Source organism: Nerophis ophidion, linkage group LG19 (assembly GCF_033978795.1).
Source record: "Nerophis ophidion isolate RoL-2023_Sa linkage group LG19, RoL_Noph_v1.0, whole genome shotgun sequence".
Classification (NCBI taxonomy): Eukaryota; Metazoa; Chordata; class Actinopteri; order Syngnathiformes; family Syngnathidae; genus Nerophis; species Nerophis ophidion.
In genome coordinates this window covers 28,035,600-28,061,540 of record NC_084629.1, presented here as the reverse complement: position 1 = coordinate 28,061,540, position 25,941 = coordinate 28,035,600, and the positions used below count along the sequence as shown (strand labels likewise).

Here is a 25,941-nt window from a genome sequence, read left to right as displayed (position 1 = left end):
CATGGAAATTCAACATATCCCGGCAAAATATGCTGAGCCTCGCAACTTTGTCCAACTTTTGCAACTTCCCCGCACATTTTGGACGATTAGCGTCATTTTTGCCAGTCAAATTTGCCGCTGAGTGGCGCTCAAACTATTTTTTATATCCAAACTTATGTCAACAACCTTATAACAAAATGTCAACACCATGTAACAATATACAGTATCAACGTGTAACAATGTCAACAAATTGTAACAATATGTCAACAACTTGTAACAATATGTCAACAACTTGTAACAACAATGTGTAACAATATATAAACAACACGTAACAATGTGTCACCAAAATATGTTGACAATTTGTAACAATATATCGACAACATGTAACAATATATAAAAAATGTGTAACAGTATGTCAACAAATTGTAACAATATATCGACAACTTGTAACAATATGGCAACAACTTGTAACAACAACGTGTAACAATACATCAACAACGAGTAACAATATGACACCAACATTTAGCAATATGTCAACAACTTGTAACAATATATCGAAAACGTGTAACAATATATCTACAACGTGTAAAATATGTCAACAACTTGTAACAATATATAAACATGTAACAATATATCAAAAACGTGTGACAATATTTCAACAATGTGTAACAATATGTCAACAACGTGTAACAATACAGCAACAACGTGGAACAATATGTCAACGACATGTAACAATAAAGCAGTGTGTAAAAATATATCAACAACGTGTAACAATATATCAAAAATGTGTCACAATGTGTCAACAATGTGTAACAATATATGAACAACATGTAAAAATATATCAATGTGTAACAATATGTCAACGTGTAACAATATATCAACGTGAAACAATATATCAACAACGTGTAACAATATGTTTAATGTGCAACACTGTCAACAACGTGTATCTATATATATTAACAACTTGGAACAATATGTCAACACGTAACTATATCAACGTGTAACAATATGTTAACGTGTAACAATATGTCAACGTGTAACAATATGTCAATGTGTAACAATATATCAACAACTTGTAACAATGTGTCACCCATGTGCAACAACAATGTGTAACAATACATCAACAATGTGTATGTTTATGTCAACAATGTGTAACAATATGTCAACATGTAACAATATATCAACATACACAACAACGTGTATATCAATGTATAACAATATGTTAACAACATGTAAAAATAATCAACATCTAATTTCTCAAAAGAAGGGATTGTCGTCCTCCCGCAGGGCTCAGACCTACTTCCTGTTACAGTCAAAAGCGCTAAGCCTACTGGGTAGTGTAGTATATAAACATTTAGCATCTTATCTTACAAGTTTACATGCATTTATATATTTTTTTGACCTTAATTTACCATAGTAAGACAATATAGTACTGTGTTATTTACCAACAAAAATCACCGCAATAAATTGCTCTCAACAGTTCACAAATGCTATCAACTCACAAAGTGTAAATATGTTGAAACATAAATTATTTTGTAAGATGGAGAAACACTTTTTAAGCAGAAGACATACACTAAGAACATCTGCAATCGAGCAGACATTGGACAATAAACACGCCTTTGGCGGTGTTGCTTTTATTTTTGCTATAAAACGAGTAAAACAATAAAGTTTTGTGTTCCGACTTTTGTTGAAATCCTGTGCTTTTTAAGTTGAGGTTAAAATGAACACTGGAACCATTGATAATCTGTTTAAATTGCAAGTTGATACAATGTTATTGAAAAAAAGCATAAAAAACAGTGTAACTTCCTGAAAAAGATGCTACAAATACAAGCATTTTCGGCCGCAAAAATCACGCCAAAAAGCCTAGCAAATTTCTGAAGAGACTGAGAATTACAAAAAAAGAATAGTGGTGCTCCAAAAATACAATCACATCCGAATTTAGATTCTTGTTTATTACAATCCTAAACCGATTAAAATTTTCAAAAATCTATTATTCTAGGAAAACCTAAACAAAATAAAATATTGCAACAATTGGTTCAAATCTAAAATCATGTTCATCAAATCGCAGTCGTAAGATTCTCATCTCTAAAAAAAAAAAAATAAACAATGAGCATCATAATAAAAATGAATAATGCACATTTGTAGAAAATTTATGAAAAAACACATTTTATAAATATGAAGAAAGCAACATACATTTTGGGACCAAATGTAATGTGTGTACAAACCAAGACACGCAATTTAAAAATATTAAGTAATAGTGCAATTGAATTATTCAAATTGTCTAACGCAGACCATTTTTATTGATATAACATTTATTTGCAAAAATGTTATATTTTCAGTTAAATACTGTAACTAAAGTATACTTGCAGTGTTTTTGGTAACTTTTTATAGTATTTATTGATGCCATACAAATATAAAGACAAGTTTAAATCAAACTAAATGAGGCAATTCCTGAAATAATTGTGTGTGATTGCTCCAATGCTGAAGTTGAACTAAAATCCTGGATTTTTTGGGGGAATTGCTGAAGTAGAGCACACTATTCCTGAATAGCCTGAATATTTGGAAGTTGAAACAGTTTGAATCAGATGAAAAATGAGGGAATTGACATATTTGTAAAAATGTCTCATTTCCAAACAATTTGGGAATTTTGGGAAAAGCGGGAATTTTTTTAAAATGGTAAACAACTTGAAAAGCCTGAATGAGGTGAAATAGTTTGTGTTGAAATTTTTCAAATCGGTCAAGAAATGTTGAAGTAGTAACATGTTGAATTGAAAAATGTTATGGAATTTTAGAAAAAAACGGGAATTTTTCCAGTTAAAAAAATAACTGTTCTTTTTTTGTCCTGATTAAGAGGAATGTTTAGACGGTTGAACAGTTGAAGTGCGTTAAAAAATGTGTGAGGAGTAGTCGCCAGAAAAAAAGGGTGGAAATAGGGCTTTGGAAAACCAGGAATTCTGGAAAATCCTGGATTTTTTGGAACTTGGAAAAAATGTAGCTTGAATTTCCAGAATGGTGGAATGTGTTGAAGGTGGAATTGTTTGATTAGGTTGAAACATGTGGAAATGGTGAAAGTGTGAAAAATGGCCAATTAATTTTGAATGGGAAAAATGCCCCGGAAAACCAGGAATTCTGGGAAGTCTGGGAATTTTGGGAATTTGTCAAAAATTCCAAAAATGGGAATCCAAAAATGTTTTTGGGGAACAGTGTTCTGAGCAGTTTGAAGTTGGAACAGTTTGAATCGGATGGAAAATAAATAAATAGATTAATTTTAGTGTAGAAAACCATAACTAAAACTGCTTTGAAGACGGCAGAACAGCAACAACGTGATACTTGCTCGCCATTAGCTTTTACGTGTGCTATATGCTAGTCATTTAATAGAAAGTTTCCAGTTGCATCAGGATCCATTTCCTGTTCTATGGTTATCATCACATTTGTTGCACTTTGCCTTTACTTGTAGCGTACACACAAAGGCAAAGAAAAAGACGAGTGACTTGCAAGCCTGTGTTTAAGGGACGTGCCACTGTGGCAGCTGCATGTGCGCCGACAAGGACCACGCGGGCCTGGTGACGGGACACTTCTGCGAGTGTGACGACAGCGAGTGCCTGGACGAGGACACGGGCGAGGTGTGTGGAGGTACGTGAAAGGGTGAAACCAGTCGACAGGAGTGACCCGATGATGCCACTGCACGTCGTACTGTGCTTGCAGGCCACGGCCAGTGTTACTGTGGAAACTGTTACTGTGCTGCCGGTTGGCATGGAGACAAATGCGAGTTCCAGTGTGACATCAGCCCATGGGAGAGCAAGCGGAGATGCACGTCTCCAGACGGCAAGATATGCAGCAACCGAGGTCTGGTCCCACTTTACATTGAAGCCGCAGGGCGATTACACTTCCTGTTCCGTTCAATGTATGCATTTACTGTAACATTACAGCGTGGTAGTATTATGGCCGCAATGTTTAAATTCACTGACTTTGACAATTAAGTTCAACAATATGTAACAATATGTCAACAGCGTGTAACACTATAATAACAATGTGTAACAATATGTCAACAACGTGACTCAATATGTCAACAGCGTGTAACAATATATTAACATTGTGTAACAATATGTCAACATCGTGTAACAATATGTCAACATCGTATAACCATATGTCAACAACGTGTAACAATATGTCAACAATGTCTAAAAATATGTCAACAGTGTGTAACAATATGTCAAAAACGTGTAAAAATATGTCAACAACATGTAAAAATGTCAACAGCGTGTAACAATATGTCAACAATGTGTAACACTATGTCAACAATGTGTAACAACATATCAGCAACGTGTAACAATATAGCAACAGCGTGTAACACTTTGTCAACAATGTGCAACAATATACCAAAAACGTGTAATAATATGTCAACAGCGTGAAACAATATGTCGACAGCTTGTTACAATATATTAACAATGTGTGACAATATGTCAACATCGTACAACAATATGTCAACGTGTAAAAATATGTCAACAGCGTGTAACAATATGTCAACAACGTGTAACAATATGTCAACAATGTGTAACAATATGTCAACACTGTGTAACAATATATCAACAACATGTAACAATATGTCAACAATGTGTAACAATATATCAACAATGTGTAACAATATGTCAACAGCGTGTAACAATATATATAAACAATGTGTAACAGTATGTCAACGTGTTACAATATTTCAACAATGTCTAACAATATGTCAACAGCGTATAACAATATGTCAACAATGTGTAACAATTTATCAACAAACGTGTAGCAATATATCAACAACGTGTAACAATATATTTTAAAATGTGTAAGAATATATCAACAATGTGTGACATTATGTCAATGATGTGTAACAATATGTCAACAACATGTAACATTATGTCAACAATGTGTAACAATGTATCAACAAACGTGTAACAATATGTTAACAATGTGTAACAATATATAACAATGTGTAACAATACATCAACGTGTAACACTCAACAATGTGTAGCAATATATCAACATGTAGCAATATGTCAACAACGTGTAACCATATGTCAGCAACATGTAACACTATATCAAAGTGTAACAATATGTCAACAACGTGTAACAATATGTTAAAAACGTGTAACCATATATCAACAAAGTGTAACAATATATCAACAATGTGTAACAATGTCAACAAAGTGTAACAATATATAACAATGTGTATATATCGACAACATGCAACAATATATCAACAACGTGTAACACTATATTAACAATGTGTAACAATATATCAACGTGTAACAATGCCACCAACGTGTAACAGTATGCCAACGTGTAACACTATATCAATGTGTAAAAATATGTCAACAACATGTAACCATATATCAACAACGTGTAACAATATATCAAATTGTAACAATATATAAACAGCATGTAAAAATATATCAATATATAACACTATATCAACGATGTGTAACAATATATCAACAATGTGCAACAATATATCAATGTGTAACAATATGTCAACAACGTGTAACAATATATCAAATTGTAACAATATATAAACAACATGTAAAAATATATCAATATATAACACTATATCAACAATGTGTAAAAATATATCAACAATGTGCAACAATATATCAATGTGTAACAATATGTCAACATTGTGTAACAATTTATCAATATGTAACAATATGTCAACAACGTGTAACAATATGCCATCAGCGTGTAACAATATGTCAACAATGTCTAACGATATGCCCTGCGATTAGGTGGCGACTTGTCCAGGGTGTACCCTGCCTTCCGCCCGATTGTAGCTGAGATAGGCGCCAGCGACCCCAAAAGGGAATAAGCGGTAGAAAATGGATGGATGGATGGGTCTAACGATATATAACAATGTTTATTACTATATCAACAATGTGTAACATTATATCAACAATGTGTAACAATATGTCAACAATGTGTAACAATATATCAACAAACATGTAGCAATATATCAACAACGTGTAACAATATATTTAAAAATGTCTAACAATATATCAACGAGTAACAATATGTCGACAATGTGTAACAATATATCAACGAGTAACAATATGTCGACAATGTGTAACAATATATCAACGAGTAACAATATGTCAACAATGTGTAACAATATATAACAATGTGTAATACTATATCAACAATGTGTGACAATATGTCAACAATGTGTAACAATATGTCAACAATGTGTAACAACATATCAACAAACTTGTAGCAATATACCAACAACGTGTAACAATATATTTAAACATGTGTAACAATATATCAACAATGTGTAACAATGTGTCAACAATGTGTAACAACATATCAACAAACTTGTAGCAATATACCAACAACGTGTAACAATATATTTAAACACGTGTAACAATATATCAACAATGTGTAACAATGTGTCAACAATGTGTAACAACATATCAACAAACGTGTAGCAATATATCAACAATGTGTAACAATATGTCAACAATGTGTAACAATATATCAACAAACGTGTAGCAATATATCAACAACTTGTAACAGTATATTTAAAAATGTGTAACAATATTCCAACAATGTGTGACAATATGTCAACAATGTGTAATGATATATAACAATGTGTGGCAATATATCAACAACGTGTAACCATGTTTAAATTCACTGACTTTTACCATGAAGTTCAAAGAGAAATTTGTCATTTGTTTCAATCAAATATTCTTTTTTGTAGTTGTTTTTACTATCATTTAAAATAACACCTTATGTCTGCCTGGTACTCTCTTCTTTGAGTAAACATGTCCGCTGACGTCCCCATCTGCTAACAAGAAGCTTCTTAGTTAGCTACCACAGCTAGCTAGCAGGAGGAAATGGTGCGGTAATGTGTGTGTGTGTGTGTGTGTGTGTGTGTGTGTGTGTGTGTGCGTGTTAGGCACCTGTGTGTGCGGGGAGTGTAGCTGCTATGACGTGGATCCCTCCGGCGACTGGGGGGATATTCACGGAGACACCTGCGAGTGCGACGAGAGGAACTGCCACTTCACGTACGACCGCTACTCCGACGACTTCTGCTCGGGTGAGCGCCCCCTATCTGAAGAGATTGAAAAAAAAAACAGTTGAAAAGGTGCACAATTATATGATTTCATTAACAATTTTGGATAAGTCAGAGGTACACCGATAGTGTTTCGGACGTGTGTTGTCCAAATTATAGCTTTGAAGCTGGAATTTTGACGGTGGGTTTGTGTGTCTGTAGCTGTATTTCTCAGATATTGGTCCGATATCCGCAAAAAAACAAGTCAATCAATCAATCAATGTTTACTTATATAGCCCTAACTCACTAGTGTCTCAAAGGGCTGCACAAACCACAACACAAACCACTACGACATCCTCGGTAGGCCCACATAAGGGCAAGGAAAACTCACACCCAGTGGGACGTCGGTGACAATGATGACTATGAGAACCTTGGAGAGGAGGAAAGCAATGGATGTCGAGCGGGTCTAACATGATACTATGAAAGTTCAATCCATATTGGATCCAACACAGCAGCGAGAGTCCCGTTCACAGCGGAGCCACCAGGAAAACATCCCAAGCGGAGGCGGATCAGCAGCGCAGAGATGTCCCCAGCCGATACACAGGCGAGCAGAACATGGCCACCGGATCGGACCGGACCCCCTCCACAAGGGAGAGTGGGACATAGGAGAAAAAGAAAAGAAACGCAGATCAACTGGTCTAAAAAGGGAGTCTATTTAAAGGCTCGAGTATACAAATGAGTTTTAAGGTGAGACTTAAATGCTTCTACTGAGGTGGCATCTCAAACTTTTACCGGGAGGGCATTCCAGAGTACTGGAGCCCGAAATGAAAACGCTCTATAGCCCGCAGACTTTTTTTGGGCTTTGGGAATCACTAATAAGCCGGAGTCCTTTGAACGCAGATTTCTTGCCGGGACATATGGTACAATACAATCGGCAAGATAGGATGGATCTAGACCGTGTAGTATTTTATACGTAAGTAGTAAAACCTTAAAGTCACATCTTAAGTGCACAGGAAGCCAGTGCAGGTGAGCCAGTACAGGCGTAATGTGATCAAACTTTCTTGTTCTTGTCAAAAGTCTAGCAGCCGCATTTTGTACCAACTGTAATCTTTTAATGCTAGACATGGGGAGACCCGAAAATAATACGTTACAGTAGTCGAGGCGAGACGTAACAAACGCATGGATAATGATCTCGGCGTCTTTAGTGGACAGAATGGAGCGAATTTTAGCGATATTACGGAGATGAAAGAAGGCCGTTTTAGTAACGCTTTTAATGTGTGCCTCAAAGGAGAGAGTTGGGTCGAAGATAATACCCAGATTCTTTACCGAGTCGCCTTGTTTAATTGTTTGGTTGTCAAATGTTGGAGTTGTATTATTAAATAGAGGTCGGTGTCTAGCATGACCGATAATCAGCATTTCCGTTTTTTTGGCGTTGAGTTGCAAAAAGTTAGCGGACATCCATTGTTTAATTTCATTAAGACACGCCTCCAGCTGACTACAATCCGGCGTGTTTGTCATCTTTAGGGCATGTAGAGTTGGGTGTCATCAGCATAACAGTGAAAGCTAACACCGTATTTGCGTATGATGTCACCTAGCGGCAGCATGTAGATGCTGAAGAGTGCAGGGCCAAAGACCGAACCCTGGGGAACTCCACACATTACCTTAACGTAGTCCGAGGTCACATTGTTATGGGAGACGCACTGCATCCTATCAGTAAGATAAGAGTTAAACCAAGACAGGGCTAAGTCTGACATACCAATTCGTGTTTTGATACGTTCTAATAAAATATTATGATCGACGGTATCGAAAGCAGCGCTAAGATCGAGGAGCAGCAACATAGATGACAAATCAGAATCCATCGTTAGCAATAGATCATTAGTCATTTTTGCGAGGGCTGTCTCCGTGGAGTGATTTGCCCTGAAACCGGATTGAAAGGTTTCACATAGATTGTTAGACGCTAAGTGTTCATTTAATTGCTCCGCAACAATTTTTTCGAGGATTTTTGAAATAAAGGGGAGGTGAGACACCGGTCGGTAGTTTACCATGAGGTCAGGATCGAGGTTAGGTCTTTTAAGAAGCGGATGAATAACCGCTTTTTTGAATGCTAGGGGAACAGTGCCCGAGGAAAATGATAAGTTTATAATATTTAGCACTGATGGACCTAATAATACAAAGAGCTCCTTGACCAGTTTCCCAGGAAGTGAGTCAAGTAAACATGTTGTTTGTTTTATCCCATTTACACGTTGTAACAATTCCTCTAATGTTATTTCCTCAAAACGAGAGAAACTATTTTGGAGGGCAGTATCCGCCGTATATACAATCGTATCTGTGTTAATAGAACCCCGTTGTAGCTGGGACGCATTGTCTTTAATCTCCTTTCTAATGACTTCAATTTTCTTACTAAAGAATTGCATAAAGTCATCAGCTGAGTGGGTGGAGCTACTGGAAGGAGTCCCTTGTTGGGTTAGCAATGCTACTGTACTAAACAAAAATTTCGGATCGTTTTTATTACGGTGGATGAGATTTGAGTAATATTTAGCTTTAGGTAAGGTATCGGATGATATCAGCTTGGGTCTAAAAGCAAAATCTGGATGTCCTCCAGTAGGCACACAAGGTTGGCATTTTCTTCTATTTCAGTCAAGTCTATTAATAAAGGTGAACATATAAGTTTGAAGCAGCTACACAACAGCTAAGCATGCAATAGCACACGAGCTAGACCAGGGGTCCCCAAACTTTTTGACTCCGGGGGCCGTGCTGTGTTTGTGTGTGTGTGTATATATATATATATATATATATATATATATATATATATATATATACTTTTAATTTAAAGCTTGTGGATGGCTACCAAAAGCGCCTTATTGCAGTGAAACTTACCAAGGGACATGTAACCAAATAATGCTGTATGTATACTTTTGACCCAGCAGATTTGGAACATGGTAGGCTATAAGTATGAAGCAGCTACACAACAACTAAGCACGCAATATCACAGAAGCTAGACCAGGAGTCCCCAAACTTTTTGACTCGGCAGCCGCATTGGGCCGGGGGCCATGTTGTGTTTGTGTATATATATATATATATATATATATATATATATATATATATATATATATATATATATATATATATATATATACATATACATACATACATACATACATACATACATTTAATTTAAATATATATTCAAGCTTGTGAATGGCTACCAAAAGCGCCTTATTGCAGTGAAAGTTACCAAGGGACATGTAACCAAATATTAACATTGCTGTTTGTATACTTTTGACCCAGCAGATTTGGTCACATTTTCAGTAGACCCAGAATAAATTCATAAAAGAACCAAACTTCATGAATGTTTTTTGTGCTCCAATCACTCTATCACAAAAAAATAAGAGTTGTAGAAATTATTAGAAACTCAAGACAGCCATGACATTATGTTCTTTACAAGTGTATGTAAACGTTTGACCACGACTGTACAGTACATCAACAATGTGATTTCCCCGAGAAGCCGGAAACGACATGTTTTTTTTTTTTAAAGTCCCTTTTCGAAAGAAAAATAACATTTGACATGTGTTTAATTGTATTTTTGGACTGAATATGTCAAAAAATCCAATAAACAAAAAGTTTAAAAGTAATTTTTGCATAAGAGGGGAGCTTTAAAGGCCTACTGAAACCCACTACTACCGACCACGCAGTCTGATAGTTTATACATCAATGATGAAATATTAACATTGCAACACATGCCAATACGGCCTTTTTAGTTTACTAAATTGCAATTTTAAATTTCCCGCGAGTTTCTTGTTGAAAACGTCACGGAATGATGACGCGTACGCGTGACGTCACAGACTGTCAGGAAATATTAACTAAGCACCAATTACGGCTAAAAGTCATCTGCTTTAACCACATAATTACACAGTATTCTGGACATCTGTGTTGCTGAATCTTTTGCAATTTGTTCATTTAATAATGGAGACTATAAAGAACAATGCTGTTGGTGGAAAGCGGTGGATTGCAGCTCTCCCGTCTAAAGGCAAAACCCAATAACTCAATTTTGGTCAAAACTGAGCTGATAATAATTTTGGAGTTCCTAGGTGATATGCTTTACATTAGTGTATGCGATATTGTAATTTGTTCCGTAAGTAAGCTGTTACGCGCATGGCAGGACCTAGCAACTACCACATAACCGCGTAGATACAACAGAAAAACCTAGTATCTCAAGGGACCAATCGGAGCTTCTTTGTCAGTCGCCTTATTGTCTTTAATGAGACATTTGCACGAATGGGGGCCGACGGTCAACCTGATTATGTGATATTATGGCACGAGGGGATATTTGGAAGATCGGCCCAGGACGTTGCAAGCACCTTCATTAAATGTATTGTTCTTGATTCTTCCCCTTGCATACTCTTTTGGGCAGATAACTGTGGAGGTCAAAATAAAAACTGGACGCTGTACACGGCTCTTGCCCAATGTGCAAACGCAGAATGGGTCAAGCAAACATGTTTTCTCTACGTCAACCAGCATGTTTTTGGATGGGGAAATTGTGATATATATCTTACCGGAGACATCAGTGGATTATTCGTCGTCATGCAGCAGCGGCAGCTGTGAGCTTGGCTCCTCGGCTTCTCTCTGAGACACTTTGTGTTCACCGCAGCCATCCGACTTCGAGGTATGTCTTTACAATCTTTTACAATCTTTAAAATCTCACTAAAACACTATTAAAACAATAAGCAGATAAGGGATCTTCCAGAATTATCCTAATTACATCTGAAACGCTCACTTTGCCGCCGCCCGGAGCCGTCGCTTTATTTTTTTTTCCTAGTCCTTCACTTTCAATATCTTAATTCACGAATCTTTCATCCTCGCTCAAATTAATTGGGAAAATGTCGATTTCTCGGTCCGAATAGCTCTTACTGCTGGTGGCTCACATTATAAACAATGTGAATATGTGTGGAGCCCTGCAACTCGTGACGTCACGCACACATACTTCCGGTAAAGGCAGGGCTTTTCTGTTAGCGGCCAAAATTTGCGAACTTTATCGTCAATGTTCTCTACTAAATCCTTTCAGCAAAAATATGGCAATATCGCGAAAATGATCAAGTATGACACATAGAATGGACCTGCTATTCCCGTTTAAATAAGAAAATCTCATTTCAGTAGGCCTTTAAATGTCAGACTGACTTAATGATGTTTTTGTTTCCAAGTGCTAAAGTACAGAATGTTCTAGCAGAGTGGCAGCTTATGTAACATTAAAATGTGTCCCCTATTTCGGTCTTTTTCTTTATAAAGTCTAGCACATGGCCCCACTCCTATAGTTGTGACAGTTCCCCACTCTGAAGCACTCCTCTCTCCCTCACCTGCAGGCCACGGCCAGTGTCACTGCGGCAGATGCGACTGCAAGGACGGCTGGGCGGGGAAGAAGTGCGAGCACGCCCTCTCCTGCTCCATGTCTCTGGAGAGTAGCCTGAAGAAGTGCCGGGGAACATCCAGGCTGCCCTGCTTCGGACGAGGTAAACCCTTTTTTTAAATTTTGCTCCTGTCGCCATGGTTACGCCCCCTGTGCTGGGGCTCTCGCGCATCTGTCTGTAAAAATGGGTCATTAGTAGCACTTCTTTTGAATGGAATAATAAACACTTTGAGAAATGAACGGCTCTCGATCAAGAGGGTTATCATCTTCCTCAAGGCGGCACGATGAGGTGGAGATTCATGACGCACGCTGCATGATTCATTAGCCGCCCTGCTGGACATAAAGAGCCCCGCAGCTCGCCAGAACCGAAAAGGCCGATACTTACATCCCAGTTCGGTACTTTGGGAGGCAGCACAGCTCCTTTTCGTGGACTCTGGAGCCTTTTTGATGGATGACAAGGAATTCAAAGTGGCTCACACGGGAAGCAGGAAGAACAAGACATTGATACAACATTGTTCATACATACTGTACATATCTTTTAAAACTGACTTTAAACAATGTTGCAAAATAGTTGTATTTTTTAACTTGAAAAAACGTTGGTGTTTAACTTTAGATCCACGGTGTTGGTTGGACAAATGACCAAATTCAATGGTCAAATCAATGTCAGACCTCAACATTGGTTAAACGTTGTCAAAAAAGCATGCTGTTTCAATGTTGTATTTGTGTGGTAGAATATTGGTTGGGAAATAACCAAAATTTAATGGTCGCATCAACGTCAGAACCCAACATTGGCTAAACGTCATCAAGAGGGCTGCAGTTTTAAGAGCCCAAGGGTTCAGGGGCCGGAGACTGAAGTGTGGATGCTTTGTCAGAAAGTGCCTGTGGAGGTTATATTCCTTTAAGACTGTGTTTATTTAATTACAAAATAAACACATTGGCATTCACACTGCACTGTCAATATATTCATTATTTTGCCCTCGCTACTCATTTCTAGTGCATTCAGGAAGACATTTAGTTAATAGCATGAAGAAACAGAAGCTTAGGAAGTTTTGTTGTGGATTGATGTTCCTTCTTTTGAATCCTTTTCTTTCCCAAGTTGTATGTATATACCTTCTTCCTTCATTTAGGATTGTAACACTAAAACTAACAAATGAAGACTGAATTATTAATGAATGAATTCCATGCTCCCAACCTTGTGCGAACAGTTTGGAGCGGGCCCCTTCCTCTTCCAACATGACTGTGCACCAGTGCACAAAGCAAGGTCCATAAAGACATGGATGACAGACTCTGGTGTGGATGAACTTGACTGGCCTGCACAGAGTCCTGACCTGAACCCGATAGAACACCTTTGGGATGAATTAGAACAGAGACTGGGAGCCAGGCCTTCTCGACCAACATCAGTGTGTGACTTCACCAATGCGCTTTGTGAAGAATGGTGAAAAATTCGTATAAACACACTCTGCAACCTTGTGGACAACCTTCCCAGAAGAGTTGAAGCTGTAATAGCTGCAAAAGACAAACAGACATCATATTGAACCCTATGGGTTAGGAATGGGATGGCGCTTCAAGTTCATATGTCAGTCAAAGCAGGTGGCCAAATACTTTTGGCAATATAGTGTAGCTCCACCCCCTCCAAAGTCATGTGCGCTGTGTCGGCAGGGGATACAAAGAATTGCTATTGCGACATCCAGTGGACACAATTATAACAAAACTTCGGCTCATTTTTATATCATGATCAGGACCGTGGGCCATAGGTTTGACACCCTTGATCTAGAGTAGTGGTTTTTAACTTTGTTGGAGGTACCGAACCCCACCAGCTTCATATGCGCATTCACCGAACCCTTCTTTAGTGAAAAATATAAATATTTCTTTGTGTTAAATTCATTGCAAAGGTATATGTTTTTTTACTGGTGCACAAAATTAACTGTGCATGAACATCACCTTTTTCAAAGAACAAAACCAACACAGTGCATGAACTCAAAACAAGTTACACACCTGCAAATCAGATGGAAAATTAGAGGGAACATTGTTTGGGGGTATCCATAATACGCCGAAAGGGAGAAGTTTTTATTTACACGATGAGTCAGGTGTGTCTTGATCTCCGCCGAACCCCTGAGCTCGACTCACTGAACCCCTAAGGTTCGATCGAACCCAGGTTAAGAACCACTGATCGAGAGGTAATTTGCCAGACTTTGTAGGGCTCGGTCTACTTTCCAGCGCTGGTATTGCTATTGTTTGTACTTAATGCGTTTGCGTAATGAATTGATAATCTTCTATTCTCGCCTTATTTACAAAAAGATGAACAAAAATAAAAGGGTGGACTTCGCTTTTTAACAGGAAAGAGTTGAACACTACAGTTACATTATTAACCACAGTCAAAATGTTAAATTGATGAAGATCAGCACCTCGAAGTCCGAATCCATGGTTCTCTCCCGGAAAAGGGTGGAGTGCAGGGGCGTCGCCAGACATATTTCACTGGGGCACGTGCCCCACTGTTGATCTGCAGTGCCCCAGTAAAAATTTCACCAATAAAAAAAAACGCTTCAGAGTTTTAAGTCTACATAACATAGACAACAGCGCACATACTACTTTGTATGGTAATTGATTGCTACTGTATTCACTCCACTAACAATGAGCACATGGCTAATTAATATGGTAATTTATTCACGTGTAGATTGAGACTTCGGTTGAGAGAGAGAGAGAGAGAGAGAGAGAGAGAGAGAGAGAGAGAGGGGGGGAGGGGCTGCGAATCACTGCGTGAGGTAGGTAACGTTAGCCAACAAGCCAACAACAATTTGTTAATTACATTATTTTGATTTTGATTTGACTCAAACTGTAACTCCTAGATGGATATCAGAAAGTTATTCGCCCGCAGCAGGAATGAGAGATGTAAGTGAAGTCCTAGCTAGCTAGGCAACATCATTGTCTTAAGTTGATGCTAAGTTAGCTAACGTTCTTCCTTGTATCAAGACAAACATATTCATTTGCTGTACGAGCTGTCGGGGGAATTTCCAATGAACATGAAACATAATGTTGGTTATTGTCTGCTGGTTCTGCATCAATGATGATTTGGAGTAAGCATGTGTGAGTTGAGTGCTACTCAAATGGTTTATCTTCAGGAAGAAAAACATTTTTCCATATCATCATGTCGTGAGCCAATTTTTAAATCATTCAAGTTTATTTCACAGAAAAATAGCACAGTAGACTTGTCTTGTCAATTGGTGTGACTTTGACTAAAAGAATCTTGTTTTGTCACCAGAAAAATGGCTACAGCTAAAGCATCTGCTTTTGTTTCCAGAAAGATGGCTAAAAATATCGGGTTTTGTTGCCCCATTTAGATTTTTTTTGAAATATATTTCCATGTCTGTCCTGAGTCCTCCTCCAACTTGTTAGTCGGTTTGCCTTTTGCTAAAATACTCACTAATAGTCACTAGAAAAAAGGCTAAAATAATCTGGTTTTGTTGCCACAATTTGATTTTTTTCTCCCTAAACTTTTTTTTCCCCCATGCACACATCTGACTGCGACTCACTGAAAATGACACACAATCCACTTTTATGTCACGACCCAGCAGTTGGGAACCACTGGTCAACCGTATAACAGTTACTGTAATATTTCCATGTCTGTCCAGAGTGATTGACCACTTTGCAAAAATGAAAAGGAGACGTTACAGTTTATTCCTCAGAAAATAATTCCCTGAACAGACACACAACAGTTGTTCATTTATTCTACTACTGTGGCTTTATTGTTTTGTGTATATTTTATAGTTTTGTGTCTCTGAAATAGGATTAGCCACATTGCCATAAATGGAAATTAAATAATATAAAAGAACCCAGAGATGTAGGGGTGCTTTATTTTTTTTTTTTTACTTTTGTAGATGTTAAATTTGCAGCTGATTACTGCAATATATATTTCAAAAAGATTCATTGCTCTTCCTTTTTGCTTTTACCAGTAGCAGTTTAGAAGTCTGGAGTAAAAAAGTGCACAAGTAGGTCAAATGCATTAGTTAATTTCAGGTGGTTAATCAAAGATCCATACAACATAATCTGATATGATTTCATAGTTTAAAGCACTATTTATGTATTTTTCATGATAAATAAGTGCTAAAAATGTTTTTGCTTGCGCACTTTGCACGCTCACATGAATTTTTTCTGCCCCAGGTGTGCCCCCAGTACAGTATTAGGTCTAGTGACGCCCATGGTGGAGTGCCATCTCCGGGTTGGGAGGATTCAAGTACCTAGAAGTCTTGTTCACGAGTGAGGGAAGAGTGGATGGTGAGATCCGTACAGCGTCTTCAGTAATGGGGACGCTGTATCGAGCCGTTGTATTGATGGAGCTTAGCCGGAAGGCAAAGCTCTCAATTTACCGGTCGATCTATGTTTCCATCCTCACCTATGGTCATGAGCTTTGGGTTATGACCGAAAGGACAAGATCACTGGTACAAGCGGCCAAAATGAGTTTCCTCCGCCGTGTGGTGGGGCTCTCCCTTAGAGATAGGGCGAGAAGCTCTGCCATCCGGGAGGAACTCAAAGAACAGCCGCTGCTCCTCCACGTTGAGAGGAGCCCGATGAGGTGGTTCGGGCATCTGGTCAGGATGCCACACGAACGCCTCCCTAGGGAGGTGTTTAGGGCACGTCCAACCGGTAGGAGGCCACGGGGAAGACTATGTCTCCCAGCTGGCCTGGGAACGCCTCAGGATCCCCCAGAAAGAGCTGGACTAAGTGGCTGGAAAGAGGAAAGTTTGGGCTTCCCTGCTTAGGCTGCTGCCCCCGTGACAAAGATGGATGGATGGATGGAAAATGTCAAATTACAATGTACACATTCACACGATTGTTAATATCGTGATTTGACATGATAATATCACACAGCACGAGGAGTAGCTATGAAGATTTTGATATAAATTAGATTTCTGGAGGTCTGGCATCTGTTTAGAGTGTGTGCATTAAAACCCATCCATCCATCCATTTTCTACCGCTTATTCCCTTTCGGGGTCGCGGGGGGCGCTGGCGCCTATCTCAGCTACAATCGGGCGGAAGGCGGGGTACACCCTGGACAAGTCGCCACCTCATCGCAGGGCCAACACAGATAGACAGACAACATTCACACTCACATTCACACACTAGGGCCAATTTTAGTGTTGCCAATCAACCTATCCCCAGGTGCATGTCTTTGGAAGTGGGAGGAAGCCGGAGTACCCGGAGGGAACCCACGCATTCACGGGGAGAACATGCAAACTCCACACAGAAAGATCTCGAGCCTGGATTTGAACCCAGGACTGCAGGACCTTCGTATTGTGAGGCAGACGCACTAAAACCATCCCCCCTATTAAACGTATGATGAAACAGCACGGATGAACATGCGACTGCAGAGTTAATTAACTTCCCCGGCAGGCGAGCTTTAAATGCTCCCTGCTGGCTGCAACACAATGGAGCTTTACTTTACAACCATGAATGGGAATATGAAAAATAACAGGCTATGAGTCGGCCAAGTTAACAGAAGGTTTTCTTTAGGGTAGTCAGTGTTTATATGCTCTGTTTGCTGTTGTCGGTGGCTGGACTTTATTGAGATCACATCGGCTTCCGCCATGCGAGGATATGGTCTGGCCGTGAATGAACGCCGCAGAAAAGCCCAAAAATGTGAAGCAGCAGCTTAAAGGATGTTTTTTTTTCTTCATCTTCTTCTCTTCCTTACTAAAGCAACGTCTTTCCCCTGTGGTATTTCCTGGAGGAAACACCTGCTTTGATCATCGGGGTTGCTCTGTTGCGGATGTTATTGTGTGGAATGGTTGCGGATGGCATTTGATGGCAACAAAAAAAAAGGTCAGAGATAAAGTAGCAGTTTATTTAGTGAGGCGATGCGAAACAAGAAGCCAGACTCTGACTGACATTTCAGGACCTGATTTCCCTCCGCGCCCTGCCTCCTACACTATGTGTCATCTCCATGACTTTCCCACTTCACTGAACTCAAGCTGCTTCTGCTACACTCACTTTGGAACTACGCTGTACGTCACTGATTGACAGACCTATTATTGCTTGACCGTCAAACAGTTTGCATATTGGGGTTTTAGGAATATAATTACAAGTACTAGTACCCTCAATTTCAATAATAAAACAAGCAGGTTTATCTGGTTGACCAAAAAGAATCACCTGACTCATATACAAGACCAGGGGTCTCAAACTCAAGTTACCTGGGGGCCACTGGATGCAGAGTCTGGGTGAGGCTGGGCCGCAAGAAAAGATTTCTTAAAAAAACTATTTTTAAATGTCTTTACTTTTATTTTCAACACAAAATCAAAATCAAAATATAAATGAACTAAATGAGAATTAAGTAAAAAAATCAGTCATAAGTAACGACAGTAATAATTAGATTTCTCCAGGCAGCAACAATGTACACACATACTTATTGTGATGTTATGAGCTCGGGAATATAAGAACTACACTACCCAGCATGCAACATGTCGACAGCTAGAATGTGGTTATGAGCACGCTTTGGAATTTACAGTTATGGTAGCGCAATTATCCCCGAACAGGCTAACATCACGACAAATGTGTTACATCTCCAATTCGCTGAGCGACTCTGTCGGGAGTATCAGCGCTGGGGTCCAGTGCACCACAGTTTTGTATTGTCACTCGGTCCTTCGGCGGAGTGCTTCGGAAGCTACCGGTACGCTCGTCTCCCTCGGCCTGGACTGTTACAGCGGCGCCGGAGGAGGGAGCGAGAGTGAGACACACACAGTGACAAAGAGAAAGCGAGGGGAAAAGCAGCAAAACATTTCTCTGCTTGCATCGCGCAAGTGACGTCAATGTTCGGCCCTCCAGAACCACACACCACACCGTAATTGCTAGATTCCTTCAGCTCCGCACACAACGCTGTCAAGCGCCATTCATATAAAACTCGCGGGCCGCACTAACATTAAACTTTCATATTAAAGGGGGGGGGGGGCGCAAAATAACGTCTCGCGGGCCGCAATTGGACCCCGGGCCGCAGGTTTGGGACCCCTGTACAAGACTAATGTTGCATCGCACCAGTCTTCCTCTCAGGGAATAAATAAAAGTAACTGGTCAATCCCAAATTCTTTTGGATGACATATATGTTGAGTAAGATGGACCACCAAGACAGAATAGCAATATTATCAAGTTTTACTAAAGTTTTAGGAGAGCAGCCCTCACAATGCTATAATAGCAGCATCTGGAAGCGGTCTGAAAATCACACTTAGAAAGTCAGCTTATTAGTATGAAAACAAGCCACCTCCTGTCCGGAAAGAAATACAGCCTTATTGTTCTAAACTGATAAGGTAAAAAGGGAGTACATTAATCCAGCACCTTCAAGTTGAAACAGAGTTTACTAGTGAACAAAAGGAAAAAGCACAAAGTGTACAGTGCACACTGCGTATGACCAATTGTCGCATTAGGGAAAGTGCATGGACACTTAGACTTCACACGTTATTGTAAAAATACAAAAGAACGAACTATTTGACAAATCAGACCAATTTAGTGCATGGGAACATGGTGACTGTGTACAATGCTATCACCCACATCTCCGAGGACTATCACAAACCGGTCACTTATCACAATGTTACTTGAAATTGAGAGATTTTACAACTAAGTAGACATCCCTTCTGACAACCTTTGTTAGCAGTCGTTTCGATTCTTCTGATTTGAATTCAAATCTATGAAGTGGGAAAACGGGGACGGCATGGCGCAGTGGGAGAGTGGCTGTGCGCAACCCGAGGGTCCCTGGTTCAATCCCCACCTAGTACCAACCTCGTCACGTCCGTTGTGTCCTGAGCAAGACACTTCACCCTTGCTCCTGATGGGTGCTGGTTAGCGCCTTGCATGGCAGCCCCCTCCATCAGTGTGTGTATGTGTGTGTGAATGTGGAAGTAGTGTCAAAGCGCTTTGAGTACCTTGAAGGTAGAAAAACGCTATACAAGTACAACCCATTTATTATTTATTTATAAAACCCTTACACTAATCGCGGATTCTTCAAAGTTTATTTTGAACTGCGCATTATCTTGCAGTAAACCATCCCACTTCTAAAACCATGCGTTACAACTGTAACACTCGCTACATGGATAGGAACTTAGGAGAAGCAGCATCCTCTGCAGTGGACATTTGTTTTTGGTATATTTATTTTGTCAGAGTTGCAAGTTTCAGAAAAACAATAGCTCTGTGGTGTAGAGACGCTGGTTCTCAGGAGGCTGTAATATTGAAAAACCTGTACATTGATCATGACACCAAATAGCCAGGTTTTTAAAAAAGAGGTTGGAAAGAAAATGCTAGGAATGACTTTACTGCTTAACATCCCACTTCTGACACATATCACGACAGAATTAGATGTAGTACCCCTCAAAATTGATGCAGCATTTAGTGTCAGTTTCTTCTATCCTGACAAGGTTTAGGTTAAGTAGATGTAACTTTTTTATATATAAAATTTAACTAACCTAAAATATATCCTATAAGAGGACATAATGAATCTTTTCGAGGGTTTTATGAAGCGTGTTGTATCTCCCCGGTGGTCGGCCTGTTCCGCATTCCAATCATTTGGCTCATAAATCTTAAAAAACTAGCGCAGAGTGGACACCTGAGTCAAAAGTCTTCAAAACTGGACCTGGCTTTGATGATTAATGGCTATCTATCCCACTTCTGACACTACAGAATTGAGAGAAAAAGTACATTCAGCCCACAACATTGCCATTTTGTAGTCCAATCCCCATGTCAATCATCCTTGTGCCTCACCTGTCTTTGGATCCTACTTCTGACACCATTTGTCACAGGACTAAGACAACATGGTACCTTAACTTTAACTTGGAGGCCAGCGCATTGCCCACTTCAATCATCGCAGTGCTTCAACCATCTCTGGATCCCACTTCTGACACCATTTGTCACAGGACTAAGAGAAAATGGTACCTTAACTTTCACTTGGAGGCCAGCCCATTCCCCATTTCAATCATCGCAGAGCTTCAACCATCTCTTGATCCCACTTCTGACACAATTTCTCACAGGACTAAGACAGAATGGTACCTTAACTTTCACTTGTAGGCCAGCCCATTTCCCACTTCAATCATCGCAGTGCTTCAACCATCTCTGGATCCCACTTCTGACACCATTTGTCACAGGACTAAGAGAAAATGGTACCTTAACTTTCACTTGGAGGCCAGCCCATTCCCCATTTCAATCATCGCAGAGCTTCAACAGTCTCTTGATCTCACTTCTGACACAATTTCTCACAGGACTAAGACAGAATGGTACCTTAACTTTCACTTGTAGGCCAGCCCATTTCCCACTTCAATCATCGCAGTGCTTCAACCATCTCTGGATCCCACTTCTGACACCATTTGTCACAGGACTAAGAGAAAATGGTACCTTAACTTTCACTTGGAGGCCAGCCCATTCCCCATTTCAATCATCGCAGAGCTTCAACCATCTCTTGATCCCACTTCTGACACAATTTCTCACAGGACTAAGACAGAATGGTACCTTAACTTTCACTTGTAGGCCAGCCCATTTCCCACTTCAATCATCGCAGTGCTTCAACCATCTCTGGATCCCACTTCTGACACCATTTGTCACAGGACTAAGAGAAAATGGTACCTTAACTTTCACTTGGAGGCCAGCCCATTCCCCATTTCAATCATCACAGAGCTTCAACCATCTCTGGATCCCACTTCTGACACAATTTCTCACAGGACTAAGACAGAACGGTACCTTAACTTTAACTTGTAGGCCAGCCCATTTCCCACTTCAATCATCGCTTTGCTTCAGCCATCTCTGGATCCCACTTCTGACACCATTCGTCACAGGACTAAGAGAAAATGGTACCTTAACTTTCACTTGGAGGCCAGCCCATTTCCCACTTCAATCATTGCAGCGCTTCAACCATCTCTGAATCCCACTTCTGTCACAATTTCTCACAGGAATAAGACAGAACGGTACCTTAACTTTCACTTGGAGGCCAGCCCATTCCCCATTTCAATCATGCAGTGTTTCAACCATCTCTGGATCCCACTTCTGACACCATTTGTCACAGGACTAAGACAACATGGTACCTTAACTTTAACTTGGAGGCCAGCCCATTCCTCATTTCAATCATTGCAGTGCTTCAACCATCTCTGGATCCCACTTCTGACACCATTTGTCACTTTACTACCCTAGACCCGCTATCTAAAAAAACGTTTCTAAAAGCCGGTCTATTACAATCATGCCTGGCTCCCCACTCACACAGATCATATGGATCCTGCTTCTGACACCATTTGTGACAAAAATTAGGAAAGGAGAATCCTTACCACACTACACTGCCATTCCAAAACCAGCTCATGTCTCGTTCCATTCACCCATGTGCCTCACCCATCTATGGATCCAACTTCTGGCAACATTTGTCACGGGGTAGCAACCAGTTCATGGAATCCCCATCACAACTTTTGAAAACACAAACAAAAAGTCAACAGAACAAAATCCAACTGAAATCTTGAACTGCTGCACTTTTCCTCTCCTTCAATCTCAATTACATCTCTTCTTTCAGTTGGGCGCACGATGCCTCCACGCTCCGAAAATTGCACAATTTCATTTGCTACACCCCCAAACCTGCAGCGACGGTTTACGGCGTGCATCTGGAGGCGTAGCCATGAAAACGCAGACAAAATTGTCCCTCTCGATGTGACTTTATCAGACGGTAGTGTGACAAGTGAAACGATCAACACACACACACACGCACGCACACACACGCACACAAACACGCACACACGCATGCACACACACACACACACACACACACACACACACACACGCAAGCACTTCAGGTTTGGAGAATTTGACGGTCGCAGATAATCAATAAGGCAAGGGGTGTTATGACTTCAGTGGTTGCCAAGGTAACTGACTCCCTTGCACCGATGATGCCGTGATATATGGGAAAAGAGGAGTCTGTACATCGGTGTGTACTTTTAGATTCAATTTCACAATAAAAGTTTATAAATCACTATATTACAAAAAACCCACAAAGATCTTTATTATTAATACTTGTAATTCCACTCGTTTCCAAAAGATAGTGAGTCACGTATGCACTACCTGTATGCTTTTTGTACGTACACTATCTCAATTACTGTACTTATCACTGATCAACCAACAGCATATTTTGAAAGGAATAGGAATAGTGCATGGCCTGTTTTGTACCAGATGTTTTGTAAAATAAAAATATTTTATATAAAAACAGTCTCCCTTATGCTTTATGTGCAGTGATTTATTATTTTTACATTACTAACTTCCTTTTACACTTGCATTCCAACAACAAAGACTAATATTTGATGCCCTACTAGTGACAGGGGTTAACTTCGAGGTACTGTATCATCAAGATATTTTCTATATTTTTGTTACTTAAAACATTGCATAAACAGTAGGGGTGCCCCACCCAAAAAACTAATCGATTCACATCCAAATGGCGATTCGTATTCATCCCGATTTTAACTCAATTCATTATTTTGAAAAATCCATTAATGAAATAACAAGGTTTTTTAAGAAGAATACAAATACATATGTTCATATACATACATACTTATAGACACATATATGTATACTTATATACACATATGTATACATATATACACATATATTTATATAAAGATATATGTATACATGTATACACACATATATGACTATATACACACATACAGTGGGGCAAAAAAGTATTTAGTCAGCCACCGAATGTGGAAGTTCTCCCACTTAAAATGATGACAGAGGTCTGTAATTTTCATCATAGGTACACTTCAACTGTGAGAGACAGAATGTGAAAAAAATCCAGGAATTCAAATTGTAGGAATTTTAAAGAATTTATTTGTAAATTATGGTGGAAAATAAGTATTTGGTCATCCATTCAAAGCTCTCACTGATGGAAGGAGGTTTTGGCTCAAAATCTCACGATACATGGCCCCATTCATTCTTTCCTTAACACGGATCAATCCTCCTGTCCCCTTAGCAGAACAACAGCCACAAAGCATGATGTTTCCCTCCCCATGCTTCACAGTAGGTCTGGTGTTCTTGGAATGCAACTCGGTATTCTTCTTCCTCCAAACATGACGAGTTGAGTTTATACCAAAAAGTTTTATTTTGGTTTCATCTGACCACATGACATTCTCCCAATCCTCTGCTCTATCATCCATGTATCCATTTTGGTATAAACTCAACTCGTCGTGTTTGGAGGAAGAAGAATACTGAGTTGCATCCCAAGAACACCATACCTACTGTGAAGCATGGTGGTGGAAACATCATGCGTTGGGGCTGTTTTTCTGCTAAGGGGACAGGACGATTGATCTGTGTTAAGGAAAGAATAAATGGGGCCATGTATCGTGAGATTTTGAGCCAAAACCTCCTTCCATCAGTGAGAGCTTTGAATGGTTGACCAAATACTTATTTTCCACCATAATTTACAAATAAATTCTTTAAAATTCCTACAATGTGAATTCCTGGATTTTTTTTTCACATTCTGTCTCTCACAGTTGAAGTGTACCTATGATGAAAATTACAGACCTCTGTCATCATTTTAAGTGGGAGAACTTGGACAATCGGTGGGTGAATAAATACTTTTTTGCCCCACAGTATGTATATATACATATTTACATACATATATACACATATTTACAAATATACATATATATATATATATATATATATATATATATATATATATATATATATATATATATATATATATATATATACATATATATAAATCCGTATTTACACAAACACACACACACACACACACACACACACACATATATGTATACATTGTTTTTAAGTGGATCAATATTCAAGAAGACGTTATTAGTCCATCTCCATGAGACCAGAAGGAACTTTGCTATTTAACCTGTTTTGAGAAATGTTCATTTGAATTATTATACCGAATAATACATTGTGAGAATCGGTTCGAAAGGAAGATTGTGTTGGTTCGAATCGAAATGGCAACCTACGAATCTGGATCAAATCATTAATTGCCCAAATATTCAAACTCCTCCTAAACAGATTTTTTTTTATTTTTTAAAAGCTTCAGTGTCCACATTTCTTATGGCAAAATTGCTTCAAAGTTCAAAACAGCTGTAATATTTAACCTTTTTTTGCCCACACCTGAGAGTTGTGACATACAAAGGCAATCAGGATGTGAGAACACCTTGTCTTTGTGTCTTTGTAGGTCAGTGCCAGTGTGGACAGTGTACCTGCCACCCACCTGGGGACAGTCGGATTCACGGCAAGAACTGCGAGTGTGACGACCGCCAGTGTGAGGACCTCTCTGGGGAGGTCTGCGGAGGTACACACACTACATCTAGGTCTCCATGTTTATGTGTCCATGAGAAGCCTTTCAGAAGGCTGCAAAGAACACGCCAAAGCATAAGTGTAACGACACTAGTGTTGTCCCGATACCAATAGTTTGGTACTGGTACAGGTACAAAATGTATTTTGATACTTTTCTAAATACAGGGGACCACAAAAAATGGCATTATTGGTTTTATTTTAACAAAAAAATATTCAGGTACATTAAATATATGTT

At 39.3% G+C, this 25,941-nt stretch overlaps 1 protein-coding gene across 1 annotated transcript in view; it reads left to right on the top strand.

The window, feature by feature from the left end:
- The window catches only part of itgbl1 (integrin, beta-like 1), an 89,437-nt gene that overhangs the window by 49,379 nt on the left and 14,117 nt on the right, over positions 1–25,941 (top strand). Inside the window, exons 4-8 of the mRNA XM_061879745.1 lie at positions 3,490–3,612; positions 3,685–3,825; positions 6,911–7,051; positions 12,364–12,510; positions 25,585–25,701. Of these exons, the coding sequence (XP_061735729.1) occupies positions 3,490–3,612; positions 3,685–3,825; positions 6,911–7,051; positions 12,364–12,510; positions 25,585–25,701 (669 nt within the window). The remainder of the gene's footprint in view (positions 1–3,489; positions 3,613–3,684; positions 3,826–6,910; positions 7,052–12,363; positions 12,511–25,584; positions 25,702–25,941) is intronic.